At 44.1% G+C, this 15,717-nt stretch overlaps 1 protein-coding gene across 5 annotated transcripts in view; it reads right to left on the bottom strand.

Moving 5' to 3' along the window:
• Positions 1–5,824: 5,824 nt before the first annotated feature.
• Positions 5,825–15,717, bottom strand: part of fhl3a (four and a half LIM domains 3a) — a 148,903-nt gene continuing 139,010 nt past the window's right edge. For all 5 annotated transcript variants that reach the window (XM_072501326.1, XM_072501341.1, XM_072501315.1 and 2 more), the window contains one exon: positions 5,825–10,884. In XM_072501326.1, the coding sequence (XP_072357427.1) occupies positions 10,733–10,884 (152 nt within the window). In that variant the 3' untranslated portion in view covers positions 5,825–10,732. The remainder of the gene's footprint in view (positions 10,885–15,717) is intronic.

Here is a 15,717-nt window from a genome sequence, read left to right as displayed (position 1 = left end):
TAACAGCACCTTTCTAACTCTGGCCACCTTCCCTCCCCATATGAACAAAGTAATCCTTCCCTCAATCTCTCTGAAAAAAGGCATTGAAAATTAACAGAAATCACGGCAACAAGTTCATTTTAACCACACACATGATCTGCCTCTTTCCAGTGGAGACAGTCAGTGAGTACAGACACAGGGTTGATTCAATATTACACCCACCACGTGGATTGCAGCAACTGGTTAGTCAGTCTGGGTAGCTATAGTAGGATTAGCAGTAGTGTCGAACCAGAGTAATAGAAGTGTAAATAGTTTAATAAACGTGTTGAAGTTATCTCCACGTCTGAACCTTCCTTTGTCAAGTGCACCACAAGGAAGGCGTTTATGTCACACCTACAACATAACAAATCATGTCCAAGTCAGGGATGGCCCGAAACACCTTCTTTGCAAATCCCACATTGACCCAATTGGGACCGTATACACTTAACAGTGCCACTAACCTCCCTTCCAGCGTCACAATCACAATCTACCCCCCAGATCTACCATCACCTTCTCCATGTGGAAGCGTACACTTTTGCTGACCATTACCGCTCCCTCTCGAGCCCTTCCGTCAAATCCAGAGTGAAACACCTGACTAACCCAGCCCTTTTTAAACCTCACCTGGTCCTTCACCCTCAAGTGAATCTCCTGCAGCATTGCTACATCGGCTTTCATACTTTTAAGATGCGCAAGCACCCTTGATCAGACCTCCTAACCCCCTCATGTGCCACGTGACTTTCCTAACTGGGGGTCTCTCAACGCCCCCCCCCCCCCCCCAACCCTTCGTATCCACCATCATCATACCACCGGGACCTGCCCCATGAGCCTGACCCGCCCTATCTATTATCATCGAACCCCTTCCCCCCCCCCTCACAAACCCCCCCCCCCCCACGTTTCCTCTTGAAAAAACATCTCCCAGCATCAATCCCTTCCCCCCCCCTCGCTCGCCCATCGAAACCTGCTAACCGGTCTCCAATGTCCGGAGCCCTCCTTTCACCTCACCTCCGTTCACTAGCCGACTTTAGTTAGCTAGCGCGGGTGGCTCCCCCCGCCAAGGTATACCGTCCCCTCGACCTCCGTTTGGCTCCGCCCCCGCTGTTCCGACCTCCGCGCGTGCTGGGCCCGACAGCTCTGCATCAGCTGCCCGACACCTGTGCGGGGTTCCTTGTCGGTTTTCAAACTGGCCCCGCTTGATGCCCTGGATGGCCCCAAAGACCGACAATCGGGAGGGGAAAGGCCGAAGAATTGGGGAAAGCGCTGCAAATAGTGGCCACCGGCGGGAGCTCCTCTCGATGCAGCCAACCAGCTCGCAAACGCCGCTGGAAGCTCCCAAGACATTCATTTTAACTGCATGCACCCGGCCCACCAACAACAAAGGAAGATTGTCTCACCTCGACAGATTGGCCTTCACCCTCCCCACCAAGCTAGTGAAATTATACTTCCGGAGCCCCCACAATCTCGGGCCAACTGAACCACCAAATACCTCAAGTGAGTTGCCGGCAAACTAAATGGCATCCCCCCACCCTCCACCCCCGCTCCTGCTCCTGCTCCCGGCGGGGAGACCATAAAATACTCGCTCTTTCCTAAATTCAATTTATACCATGAGAATGTCCCAAACCTCTGGAGCTGCTCCATTATATTCCCTACCAACGTGCTCGGTTCCGAAATATACAGCAGGGGATCATCAGCATATAGGGTCACCCCATGCTCTGCTCCCCCTCACTATCTCCTTCCACAGCCCCGAGCTCCTTAGCACAATGGCCAGGGGCTCTATATCCAATGCAAACAACAAGGGGGACATAAGGCACCTCAGTCTCATACCCCAGTGCAGTGTAAAATACCCCACATTCATACGGTTAGTGTAAACACTCGCCACCTATTCCTTGTAGAGCAGTTGCACCCACGGCACAAACCGCGGCCCTATTCCAAATCTCTCAGACTGCCATCAAATAACCCCACTCTACCCACTCAAACGCCTTCTCTGCATCCAGTGCCACCACCACCTCCGTCTCCTTTCCCTCCGCCATAGACAGGACCATATTCAACAACCTCCTCACGTTCGAGAACAACAGCCTTCCCTCCACGAACCCATCTGATCTTACCCAATCACCTTTGGGAGACACCCTTCCAACCTTTATGTCAACACCTTTGCGATAATCTTGGCATCTACATTCAGCAGAGCTGTGGGTCTATATGACCATACTCCAACGATGAGTCAGAATACAGGAGGGAGATAGAGAACCGAGTGGAGTGGTGCAATGACAACACTATCTCCCTCAATGTCAGCAAAACTAAAGAGCTGGTCATTGACTTCAGGTAACAAAGTATTGTGCACACCCCTGTCTGCATCGATGGGGCCAAGGTGTGGAGATGGTTGACAGCTTCAAATTCCGAGGTGCGCACATCACCAAAAATCCATCCTGGTCCACCCTCATGTACGCTACAACCAAGAAAGCACAGCAGCGCCTTTACTTCCTCAGGAAACTAAAGAAATTCAGCATGTCCACATTGACTCTTATCAACTTTTACAGGTGCACCATAGAAAGCATCCTATCTGGCTGCATCACAGCCTGGTTTGGCTACTGCTCGGCCCATGACAGTAAGAAACTACAGAGAGTCGTTAACACAGCCCAGTCCATCACACAAACTCGCCTCCTATCCATTGATTCTGTCTACACCGCCTGCTGCTTTGGGAAAGCGGGCAGCATAATCAAAGATCCCTCCCAGCCGGCTTACTCACTCCTCCAACTTCTTCCATCGGGCAGGAGATACAAAAGTCTGAGAAGACGCACAGACTCAAAAACAGCTTCTTCCCCGCTGTTTCCAGACTCCTAAATGACCCTCATATGGACTGATCTGATCTCTTCACACCTCCTCTCTTCAGTAGCACTACACACCGTATGCTTCACCCGATGCCTGTGTCTATGGATTTACATTGTGTATTTATGTATGTCCTATGTTTTTTCATGTATGGAACGATCTGTATGGACTGTACACAGAACAATACTTTTCACTGTACCTCGGTACGTGACAATAAATTAAATAAAATCATACTCCGTTAGATTCAAGATTGTTATGGAAAAGGACAAGAATGGGCCTGCGATCAAAGTTCTAAACTAAGGGAAGACTGTATTTTGTAAGATTGGGTATGATTTGGCCAGAGTGGACTGGGAGCAAACACTTTTAAGGTAAATCTGTGACAGAACAGTGGGATGCATTAAAGAAGTAAATAGGGAAAGTACAGGGCCAACATGTTCCAATCAAGAAAAAGGATGGGACCAAAAAAATCCTGTGAACCCTGGACATTGAGGGATATGCAGAAGTGGATAAAGAGAAAAAGGGAGGCTTATGATGGATATCGGGGCCTCACAACAACAGAAGCCCATGAGGCACATAGAACGTGCAAAAGGGAACTTAAAAAGGAAATTAGGAGAGCAAAAGGGGGCATGAAAGGATATTGGTAAAATATGGGAAACCCTAAATTGTTTTACAAGTTCATTAAAGGTAAAAGGATAACTAGGGAAAGAGTAGGGCCCATTAAGGACCACAGGGGTAATTGTCCATGGAGCCAGAGGATGTAGGTAGGGTTTTAAATGAATACTTTGTGCCGGTGTTCACTCATGAGAGGGACGGAGTGGGTATAGAAATCAAAGAGAAGGGCTGTAATAAAATTAAAGAAATTAACATAGTCAGAGAGAAAGTTCTGAGTGATCTGGCAGGCTTAAAAGTAGGCAAAATTCCAGGGTCAGATGAAATATATTCCAAGCTCTTGAGTGAGGCAAGGGAGGAAATAACAGGGGCTCTAGCAATAATTTTCAATTTCTCTCTGGCCACAGGAGAGATACCAGAAGACTGCAGGATAGCCAATGTGGTACCATTATTCAAGAAGGATAAACCAGGAAACTACAGGTCAGTCAGTCTAACCTCAGTGCTGGGGAAATTATTGGACGCAATTCTGAGAGACAGAATTAATTTGCATTTGGAGAGGCAGGAATTAATCAAGTACATTGAGCATGGTTTTCTTAAGGGGTGGTCATGTCTGACCAACTTGATTGAATTTTTCAAAAAGATGACCAAGTGTGTAGATGAGGGAAATGCATTTGACATAGTCTACTTTGACTTAAGGTCCATCATGGGAGACTGATAGCGAAGGTAAGAGCTCACAGGATCCAAGGAAATTTGGATCCAGAATTGGCTGAGTGTCAGGAAGCAGAGGGTGATGGTCGAGGGGTGTTTTTCTGAATGGACACCTGCGTCCAGTGGTGGGATCAATGTTGGGGCCTTTGCTGTTTGTATAAATGATTTAGATATGAATGGAGGAGTGTTGATCAGTAAGTTCACGGATGATATGAAAATTGATGGGGCGATAAATAGTGAGGAGAGCCTTAGATTACATGGGGGTATAGACGGACTAATCAGTGGCAAGTGGAATCCAATCCGGATAAGCACTTGGGCAGGACAAACAAGGCAAGGGATTACATGATAATGGCAGGGCCCTGGGAAGCACCGAGGATCAGCGAGACCTTGGTGTGCATGTACACCGGTCCCTTAAGATGACAGAGCAGGTGGATACAGTGGATAAGAAGGCATATGGAATACTTGCCTTTATTAGCCAAGGCATAGAGCAGGGAGGTTACACTGGAACTGTACAAAACGCTAGTTAGGCCTCAGCTAGAGTATAGTGTGCAGTTCTGGAATCCACAATATAGGAGGGATCTGATAGCACTTGAAAGGGTGCAGAGGAGATTTACCAGAATTTTGCCTGGGCTGGAGAGTTTTAGTTATGAAGAGAGATTTGATAGACTGGGTTTGTTTTCCTTGGAGCAGACGAGGCTGAGGGCGGACTTGATAGAGATGTATAAAGTTATGAGGGGCATAGATAGACGGGAAGAAACATTTCTCCTTGATGCGGGATCAATGACCGGGGCATAGATTTAAGGTAAGGGGCAGGAAATTTCATGGGGCTGTGGAGAAAAATATTTTCACTCAGAGGGTGGGAGGAGCCTGGAACTCACTGTCTGAAAGGGTGGTGGAGGCAGAGACCCTCAAAACATTTAAGAAGCATTTAGATGAAGGCTATGCGCCAAGAGCTGGAAAATGGGATTAGAATAGTTAGGTTGTTTTTGACCAACGGAGATGCATTGGGCTGAAGTAGCTTTTCTGTGCTGTAGATCTCTATGACACTTTATCATACAAAATTTCATAGCGAGCCTCATAAGATACCAGTGTAGATAACCAAAAGCTTGACCGAAAGATAGGGGGCTGGATTCTCCACTGTTGGGATTCTCCATTGCGCCGGCAGCGCACCTATGTTCCGGGATTTCCTGACAGCGTGGGGCTGCCGTCAATGGGAAATCCCATTGACCGGCTGGCAGGCCAGACAATCCCACCCAAGGTGTAAGTTGTGTTTCAAAGGAGAGGGAGAGGCAGAATGGTTTTGGGATGGAATTCCAGAGCTTAGGCTCTTGGCAGCTGAAGGTCACCCCTGCAAATTGGAGATGCACAAACGGCCAGATTAGGGAGAGTGCAGTCATCTTGGACAGCTATGGGGGAGGAAAAGGACAATTTGTCCTCACTCTACACATCTTCATATGCATTTCTAGAGATGAAGAATTGAAACCTTTTCCAATCTTTCTTCCCAACCAGCAGACATGGACACCAATTTCATCAATGTACTCAGTACAGATTGCAGATCGAACCTGGAGGCTATCACATTGGTGCATATATCTACTGAGACACTGGGGTAGGTGCGAACATAAAAATGGAGTGTTGTGTGTAAAAGAGAAGAGTGACATGGAGGCCAACGGAAGGTACAGTTTATTTTTTTTATTGTGCAAGCATTTAAGAGAACATAAATGAAAATGTAAGTAAGTCAGACAGGACAACTACACTAAGCAGACATTGCATGCTGCTGATCACAGCTCTCATGTTAAACAATACACAGTATACTCTGACTTACCAGCATCAAAGCTTTTACAATAGTGTTATATATGAACTTTGCTTCAGTGATTAATTAAAAAAAACATGCATAACATTCTGTTATATGTAAACTCTCTCGTGACATGTGGGACTGGCCCACCACTCTCAATAGTATTAGGTTACAAGTCACATACTAAAAACAAGAAAACACTTTTTAAAAGAGAAACAAACAAAAAAAAAATGCACACACCAACAATGTTTGGCAATTTTACCCATATTTAGTGGTATCAAGGGAATTTTGATGGGTAGACAAGCTGGAATGTATGAACCGTCGCATGGCAATGGTCCCCAAGGCTGCATAGTTGGCAGTTATTCCACAGGCATGATTTAGACACCCCTCAAGGAGCATAGTTTTGGATCTTGCCCTTTTTTCTCCAAACCTCTGTCCTTACCAATCTTTTTTTAATTCTGTCCTGATTATCAATACTAACTGTAGTGGAGCTAGTTTGTACTAAAAGCTGTTCCTTAGAAAGTCTTTTGTCTTGAATCTGCTGGAGTGCCTCAATAATTCAGGAGGGAAGGAACCCAGCAGAGATCTAAGTTCTACAGGCAAATAACTAAAACAATCTTTTCAAATTAAAGGTGCAAACCTGACATCTGTGGTGTGGATGAATATGAATACCGTTTATTGGTCAGGTTTGCCTGCGTTGAGATGCCTGCCCAGTGTAATAATGCAATCAGCTGATCTAAGGTACCATGCACATCGATAATGCATCGCAGCCAACCGTGATCCTGTCCCCGCCTGGTACTCCCAATAGCAGTCACAACAGAGGAATTAGGAATAGGATAGCAGGCCAGCTGAGATTAGCTGCCTGAATAGTCCTGGATCTGTACAGTCGAGACAGCTAGGTGTCCTCGGCACCATTTAAGCAGGTGCCCCTATTTTCCATACAAAGAACGGTGCTGGACCATCAATTATTTCAGGATTTTTTGCAACGGTTCAGAGACATAGCACCACCCAGCCACTCCTTTCATCAATGAATACTCATACCGAAGACCATTCTACAAGCACCAACAGCGCTAGGCTGATTCAACATCGCCCAACTTCATTATCTCCTGCCTCTGCCCTAATCTCTCCCAGACACAGCAGAGCACCTCAGAAGAGGAAGCTCCGTCCAATTGATCTGCACTCTAAACTAGAACCCTCCCTAGATTCACAAGCTAGTCCTTGCATTCAATATTTGAGCCTCACGTGACATAGTGCCCATCCCATTGCACAGAATGTCAAGTTGGGAGTTGGGCTTCAGAAGTGGTTGCGATATCCTTTAACAACAAAATTGTAATGGTAAATATTATGATAGCTAGGTGTTACATTCTAATGTAGCTTTACGTGTGAACACCAAAGCATAGACCTCTGAATCAGAGACTGGGTACATTTGAAAATCTATCAGCTCTAACCCGTCTGTTTTAAATAGGGCTTCATATTTACAGTAAGCTTTTACACTGAAGCCAGCAACACATCAAGAATGTTTGTATTTGCAATCCTTTAATCCACCCACTTTTCGACAATTAAAACGTAACTTAATCGTTGACTTTACAGAATGAACTTTCACCAAAATGTAATAGCTTATCTTGTATCAGAAGTGAAGTACTAATCCGCAGTGTGCTCAGTAAATACGGTGTTCAAAACAGGCAGCGGAACAAATACCATGCCTAAAGTAAATGGAAATAAACCCTAGTTTTTGTTTGCAAATGGTATCTTTGGAACTACTGACAAAACACAGCTGAACCATAATTTGTATTATACGACTCTGCCCATATTCCAGTTCTGCTTGTAGCGAATTCCAATTACATCCCATTTAAGTCAGTCAAATATAAAGCCTTGAGACTCGTTGATAGCAGTGATCTTTGATTTACTTAAAGTAAATGTTTCTCCCATGTTGCACCCCATCTCTCTCAGTGTATAGTCAAGACATTTATGGGCAAACATAACTGTTTCTATTTTAATATCGTGTGAGATATGCAAAATTCCAAAGACAGGTTATGGGCTCAACGAGTTTCCATTTAAGGTGTAAAACGCGCTCTGTCTCTTTTTCTGGTTGCTGGGTCTATTTGTGTGATAAACGCAACACCAAGTGCAACCATGCATTTCTGACCTATATGAAGCCATTGAGCCATTCTATGTTCCTCAGTCTAACAAGCAGTGAACTTTGTCTGAGATCAGATGCATTTTGTGTAAATACTGACAGGTGTGACAGGCTCAGCTTTCCCATTTCAGTTTTAACAAGTACCCAAATTAGTAGGCTCATTGTTAAACACAAGTGCGGCATAATGGATGGTGGCGTTCCACCTCAGCAACCATTTCAATACCACAATCGGAATTAGGGAAGAGATCAAGCAAGCAAAGATCAAGTGATTCGTTAATTGATCCTTGGAACAAGGAAACTGCACAATTAAATTGGGCAACTTGTCTTATACAGGCCAAAGATTGTACTCGCCCACATAGTCTCTGTTACTACAGACCCAATCTATTCTGAACCATTCTAATGAGGTCAGCAGACAGAACATAAAATGGTGCCTTATTAGTGAACAAGTAATGTGGATTCTGGTTGATTTCTGGTTAACTAACTTTCAGCCCAATTCTGAAAACCTACTTAAGGTCAGGTCAGATACCAGACTAGCAGGTTTCAGCGGCCCTGATGTCAAGGGGTACAAAAGACAGCGGAGCTAACTGTTTGAATAACAGATATAAATCGTGTGTTCTGTTGTACCATAGCAGAAGAATGAAGATTGTCCTCATAACATAGGTTTCGACAAAGACCACCCTTTTAATCATTTGCTCGCATTCTTCCAGGATACCAACTGTACTATTTTTCTCTTGCAACGTCTAATTATTTCTTGAACCAATCTATGTTGGGGGTCCAGCAAACTCCTGACAACCCATTCCAGATGATGATCTGTTGAGAGGATTCAGCCAGCTGGAAAGGATTCAAAAACAAAATACTGCAGATATCCTGGCATGAGTGGCTGGACAAAAGGGTGAAAACATTTGTGTGAATTAGGACCGATTCAGGAAGCTCGCCCCACTTGGGACTGCAGTGTGCCCTCCACCACAACCTTCCCAGCTTTGACAAAGGGTCACCTGAACTCAAAACGTTAGCTCTTTTCTCTCCCTACAGAGGCTGCCAAACCTGCTGAGATTTTCCAGCATTTTCTCTTTCATTTCAACCTTCCCAGAGGTGGCCAATTAGGAAACTTCCTCCAGGAGCGCCAGTCAGCCAGGCAATTAGGAGCAGTGGGCAGGCATTGGCTACAGAAGGACTTCAGAGAAGCGGAAAGGAAGAATGATCCGCAGCCCCACTCAGAATGGAATGCTTCGAGGTAAACAGTGCAGACCAAGGTGGATCTGTCTTCCATTTGAAAGAATTTGCCTGCAGATACACTGTGCAGACTCTGTGATAATTTAAAATCTGCACCACATAATTATTCCATGGTGCTTTGACCTTCTGCAGTGCTCTCGCCACCTGTGAGCTGCAGATGTAGCAGGGATCCCGCGAACCTCTGGCAAACTGCCGTGGCGCATGAAAAATGCCATTTAATTGGTATTATAATGATCTTAATTGGCTTCCATTGCAGCAAGGTGGGGTTGCTCCTGGGGATGCAGTTTAATTTGGAGGTAAAGCAGCCAGAGGCAAGTTGTCTGGGGAGATGACACAACAAAACGTTTTCGAGATTTTCTTGCCCCCTCCCTCCCAACAGGCTGTTAAAACTCACCCCGATAACTCAGAAGTACTCACCTCGTCTATTCTCATAACGTAAGCGGTTTTGGTGAACTTCAGGTATCTCACCAAATTATCATTCTTCACGTGTGAATGTCAGGGGAGTGTGGGGATGAAGGCCAAGCCAAACCCTACCCTCTGCTGATATCTACAAACACGTTCCTTCAAAAGGAATCACTAGACAATGATCAATTGCAAGGTCCCTAGCTCATTTTATACCCCTAGCCCACTAATCATAGTATCCTTAGATGATGGAGTTCAGCATGGTCCAGGGATCAAACCAGAGGTCTTCAGGTTCAATATTATCCAAGCTTGGGAAGGGTTCTAAAATGAGCAATATCGGATCAGCTGCATATTATACCTCAGCCGAACCTACATTTCTACTGAAGCCAACAGAAATCAAAATCAGGCAAGTGTAATATACGTATGATATATAATGGGCAACTGATCTTGGGCCATTTATGCCCTCATTCAAGTTGAGCTTTGGTCCTCATGCATTTGGTTACTGAACCATCAGGAAAGCTACCCTGCTGATGAATTATTTTAGCTGCATTTTATCAATGTGTGAGTTAATTCTATTGAATAAATAATAACAGGGGTGGATTTCTCCGGTCCCCCAGCTGCATGTTTCTCTGCGGTGCACCATTTGCTGACGTGGGATTGTCTCTTCCCGTCACTTGTCAAAGGGATTTCCCATTGAAGCCACCCTATGCCATTGGGAAACCCATGGACAGAGGTGTGTTGACAGCGGGTAATGAGAATCCCAATGGCCAGAGAATTCCGACCCCAGATGTCCCAATTGATGAGAATAGGCAGAGAGACAGTAGGGAGGGGGAAGTAATCGGTTAAATCTTTATTGTACAAGTTTATACCCCTGTACGAAATGTCGCTAGGGGAGTGTGAAAGGAAAGGTTTTCTCCAAGACACAAACTGTGCCTTCAATGGCCTAATGCTGCGCTGGTTCAATTTGTGTGTAGAAAAATATACGAAGACTGGAACTGGTGTCAGCGATCAATTCACAAGTCACTGTTACATTCACGACAAAGAACGTCATCCTTCTCAGGGAAAAATCCCTTTCCAACCAGCGAGGCCGAACAACGTGAGCAGGTGAAACAGCTCTGGTGCCACTGGCGATCTTCAAAGGAAATGTATTTGCCGCCTCCAAAACCTTTTGAGGAAAAAAAAAAAAGGTTTTTAAGAAACGGTTGTGCGCTTTGTCAGTTCTGACTGAAGTGTGTCATGTGAGAATACCTTTAAGAAATGGGTGTTTATTACTGCAGTGATGTCAGAGTGGGTGGAGCTGGGCTGTCTTGTCAGCCTTTTCCTTTTGCTTTAGGCTGTTTGCTGCAGGGTGTGTTTTAGTTTTGTTTTCAGTGTTGGAGCTGAAGCCAGACAGAACAGGTGTACTGTTGATCTCTCTGCCATCAAAAGACTATCTCTTGATCATTGGTGAATTCAGAAATATATGTTCTCAGTAGTGAATGTAAACCTAATGTACTTCTGTTGAAAGGTGTTTCTTCTGTCTTCTGGATGTTGTTTGGGAAGTTATTAAGGATCACTTAGTGTTGTATTCTTTGGGGGTTGTATTTGAATTGATGGTTGCCAAGATGTTCACTGCATGTTTCAAAAAGGTAACTTGAGTTCAGAGAATAAACATTGTTTTGCTTTACATTTCCATTTCTGCTGTTCCACACCTGTAGAGTGGGCCGTGTGCTCCCCATACCACAATCTATTAAAAGTTCTGGGTCTGGTGAACTCCATGATACACTTTGTGGTTCTCTACACCCTGGCCCATAACAAGTGTTTCAAGTGGAAAGGCCATCTCTGACCAATAACAATGGTCAACACTTGCAGTTTCTGGTAAAACAAGTCTGTGCATTCTCACGCACTAATGATGAACAATAAACCATCGCTGATTGTCACAAAAAACATCTGGTTCATTAATGCCTTTTAAGGAAGGAAATCTGCTGTCCTTACCTGGCCTGGCCTACATGGGACTGCAGGCCTATAGTATTGTAGTTGACTCTTAAATGCCCACTGAAATGGCCGATCAAGGCACTCAGCCCAAGGGCAATTAGGAATTGGCAACAAATGCTGGCCGAGCCAGCGATGTCCACATCCCATGAATGCACAAAAGAAATCTTCAATTAATTTGAGGAAATATTGGTTTTGATGCAGTGCTGTTTCCCACTTCTCTGTTTAAATACCTCAACTCTAAAAGCTTTTTTCACCTTGCCATATTCCCAGCAGTGACTCCGCACAATGTCAAAGAATGAGAATTCTTTAAAAATCTCTTGAACAGAGGACTATGCTCAGTTAGAAGTACTATAGGGCACATTTAAAAGTAGGCTGCCTATTTAAACTATAATTCATGCATCTCATAACTGCAAATCACTGGCACGGTTGTCATTAATCAAGAGTCATAAATTAGGACATAAGATTATTTTATAAGGCTCTGTATTTGCAGATCTGAAGGCCCTGTGAAGTTGCCAGTCAGCATTCCAGTGTTCATTGCTGTCATTAAGAGCACTTTATAATTGTTAATTTAAGAGATACTGTTGTGTATACCTACGTCTTTATCACAAAATATTTGATCCCTCAGAGGTTTTTCTTCAAAGCATTAACTCCAGTGTTTTGGCACTGTACTAAGAAAAACATTGGGGTATTTATCTTTCTGATTTCTGCCACATGAAATCCTTCCAACTATGACAGAGGTGTTTCTGATATTCCTGTGAATATGCTGTTATATGCCTGGAGGTGCAGTTTATGACAGTGGGTGAACCTTTTGTCTCGGCTGGGAGTCTTTTTTACGCTAACAAAAAAAAAATCAGAATGTTAGCTTCGATAGCCTTTAAAGCAAAGGATTAGTGGAATCATTAAAAATTTGCAACTTGCAAAGGGCCAAGGTCTAGGAAAAGTTACAGACTGAAACATTAAAGCAACAAAATGATTGTTTTGGCTCTTGAGAGATTTTTTTTTTTTTTAAAGCTACTTGCATTTTCTCTTTCAGCCATGAACTCCAGGCCTCAGGCTTCTTTCTAGCTGACAAAAGGGTATTAATCTGCCAGGTGAATTGGCCCCTCTGCTTTCTTTTCCCACTCCAGAGATGGGTTGGAATGGGGATTGACTCAGTTTCCAAACCCAGCCCAAAGCCACAGTGTAGCTACGAGTCCAATTGAGTTCAAATATTATGCGTGGCTTGGTTTCAACCCTGGGCCTGCATGCTGAGGTTTCAGATGGGTGATGCAGTGGATTCCAAGGACAGGGTAATGGAATGAATGTCTCCTCTGTCTCGTGGCGTGCAAGGGCCCTTAAGAAAATGACTAGCTGGTCAATCAGGTTCATGCAATGGAAATGCAAATGTCACACTGCTATAGGAGATGGTGGTTTGCACCATGGTTTGGGTATAATGTGACAGGGCGAGCAAATATAGCTCACTTGGATAAGCACAAAGATGATCCATTTAACAAACTCTCCCAATTGAAGTTGAGCACTTCACAGCTGAAAACCATTGGGCTGCTGTCAGAGTATGACATTTTAATTTTTTTCCACAGACTTCAGTTATGTCAGTATGTTGAGGGGAAATATTTCATGCACAAGCCGTCATGGAGAGGAGTTACTGGCCAAATCCAAATTGCCGAACCCTCCACAGAAATTAAATACATGGTTAGAATGCAAACATGCGACGTGGAGGTGCCTCATAATCGGCTGACATCCAGTACCTGACATGCAAAACAATTCCAATTAATATCAAACTGAGCAAAAGCAGAGTGAAAGAATGATGCAATGTCTGGCTGGGGGATGGGTTTCATTTGAGACTGTCTGCATCACCTAAAACAGCACAATGCTCAGTTTAAAGCAGACAAAGACATTTTGTAATCAGATCAGAAAACACTCTCAGCCTGTGCAACCTTATGATTCTGGCACCTGGTGATATGGTGGGATTTACATAGAAATTACAGCATTGAACGAGTCGAACCACTCCATGTTGGTGTTAATCCTCCCTAATCTCATGTATCTGCGCTTTTCTCACATCGCTTTATTCTCCTTTTCCTTCAACCACCTATCTAACCTATTCTTCAATGTTGGCCTGACCTCTGCTGCCATCATTAACTCATACGTGCATTGTCCAGCTTCACAATGCTGTGTAAATAATTTTCTCCAGCTCGCTCTCCCCAACTTTCACATTTAATATTAAACTCATGTTCCTGCATTCTAAGACTTTTATATCACTGGAAACCATGTTTCTTTCTACCCTATTACAACTCTTCAAAACCTGAAGCACATATCCTCTGTTCCAATGAAAATAGCCCTGATTTTCAGCACTTTCTCCATAATTCATATTTCCCCATGGTAGGCAGTATTTAAGAGAATCCGCACTGTGCCCCCTTTAATACCTTGGTGTGCTTCCAATGTGTGCAGCTGAAGCTTGCACACAATATCCCAACTAATGTTTTGTATAGCAGCCATTACATCTCAACATGTATTTTCTTTGCCTCTTGCAATAAAGTCCAACATTCCTTTTGTTTGTTTCTTTATGAATGGCCTTATCCATGTCAGGTGCGGTTTTAATGCCTTTGAACACCCCCACAACCCTCCTGTTCTTTCCTGTCGTCCACTTTTCCCCTTCAAATCTTCCTTGTGGTTTTTAAACAAAAATGCACTGCCTCACACTTACGATCCACCCTCTTTGAACAATTCCATAGTTTCCTTTGGTCTTTAGAATCAATTTACTTTGGCCGGAATTTTCCAGTCCCGTCTCTCCCGCGACAGGTTGGCCGGTGATGGAGGCGGCTTGCCATTGACTTCCGGAAGGATCTTCCGATTCTGCTGAATTCTACGGTGTTTTGTATGGTGCGCTCATCCCGTCACTGGGGAACCCTGCGGCAGGGGCCGACTTTGGCGGAGCTGGAGGATCCCACCAACAGGAGGGGCTGTACAATCCCACTCATCGTCTCCCATTTTGGTATTTTGCCCAAACTTGGGTCACCATTCCCAGTAGCCATGTCTCTAAATTGAACGACGAACAGTGAAGTGATCCCAGCTAGAGCAGAACCCTGTGCGACATTGCTGTCCACTGCCATCCACTATGTCCTTAACTTCGAATCGGTTTCCTCCTATCTCGCCATTTGTTAGTCCACTTTGGTCTCCTCCCATTGAGTCCATGCCCCTTAACCTGCTCCAGTTGTCTCCTGGTGATTTGTGGGCAAATGCTTTGTGAAAGCCCAGGTTCACCATTCACTACATTCCCCGAATCCACCATACCATTCACTCGAGCAAACCTGATCAAATATGATCTACCTTTCGGGAATCGCGTTGGTTCAAACTACTTCCTCCATTGCAATGTTTACTAATTTCATCTTTAATTAAAGATTAGAAAAAGCTCCCTACCAAAGGTGTCAAACTAACTTTCCTGTACCTATCTCGGTTAGCTCTGTCGCACTTTGTGAATCTATGTTAGATTGGTTGCTTTCCAGACATCCAGCACACATCCCCTCTCAATAGTCCCATGAAATATCAATTTGAGCCTTTGTTATTTATTCCCCACACGGGTCCTTGGATGTAGTCTGGTCCCAGTACTTTTGATCTCCTTGGGTATAACGAATTCCGCAGAATAATTTTGTCTAATGTAAACACTAAAGTGAAGTGTTTGTTAAATGTCCACCTTCACAATCCTCTCCTCACAGGAACCTCGATCTCATTCTTGACAATTCTCTTTTTACTGATATCAGAATGTTATACTATTCTATTTTTAATGACATTGATTTTCCTCCTCCTCCTTTCTGGCTTCACATATTCCTTTCCTAATCTTTTACCTTACTTTTCCTCCAATTTTTGCCATATATTTTACTTTTGTAGTATTTATTTCACTACTTTCCTGAAATTCCATTTCAGTGTTGCAAGACCTTGCACTTGTTAACATTTAGATATTCCATAAGGGATAATGGAGTGATTCCAATGGCAAAGCTGCATTCAAGAAGACCTTGGGCACAAGATAGGG

Source organism: Scyliorhinus torazame, chromosome 1 (assembly GCF_047496885.1).
Source record: "Scyliorhinus torazame isolate Kashiwa2021f chromosome 1, sScyTor2.1, whole genome shotgun sequence".
Taxonomy (NCBI): domain Eukaryota; kingdom Metazoa; phylum Chordata; class Chondrichthyes; order Carcharhiniformes; family Scyliorhinidae; genus Scyliorhinus; species Scyliorhinus torazame.
This window is presented reverse-complemented; position numbering and strand designations above follow the sequence as displayed.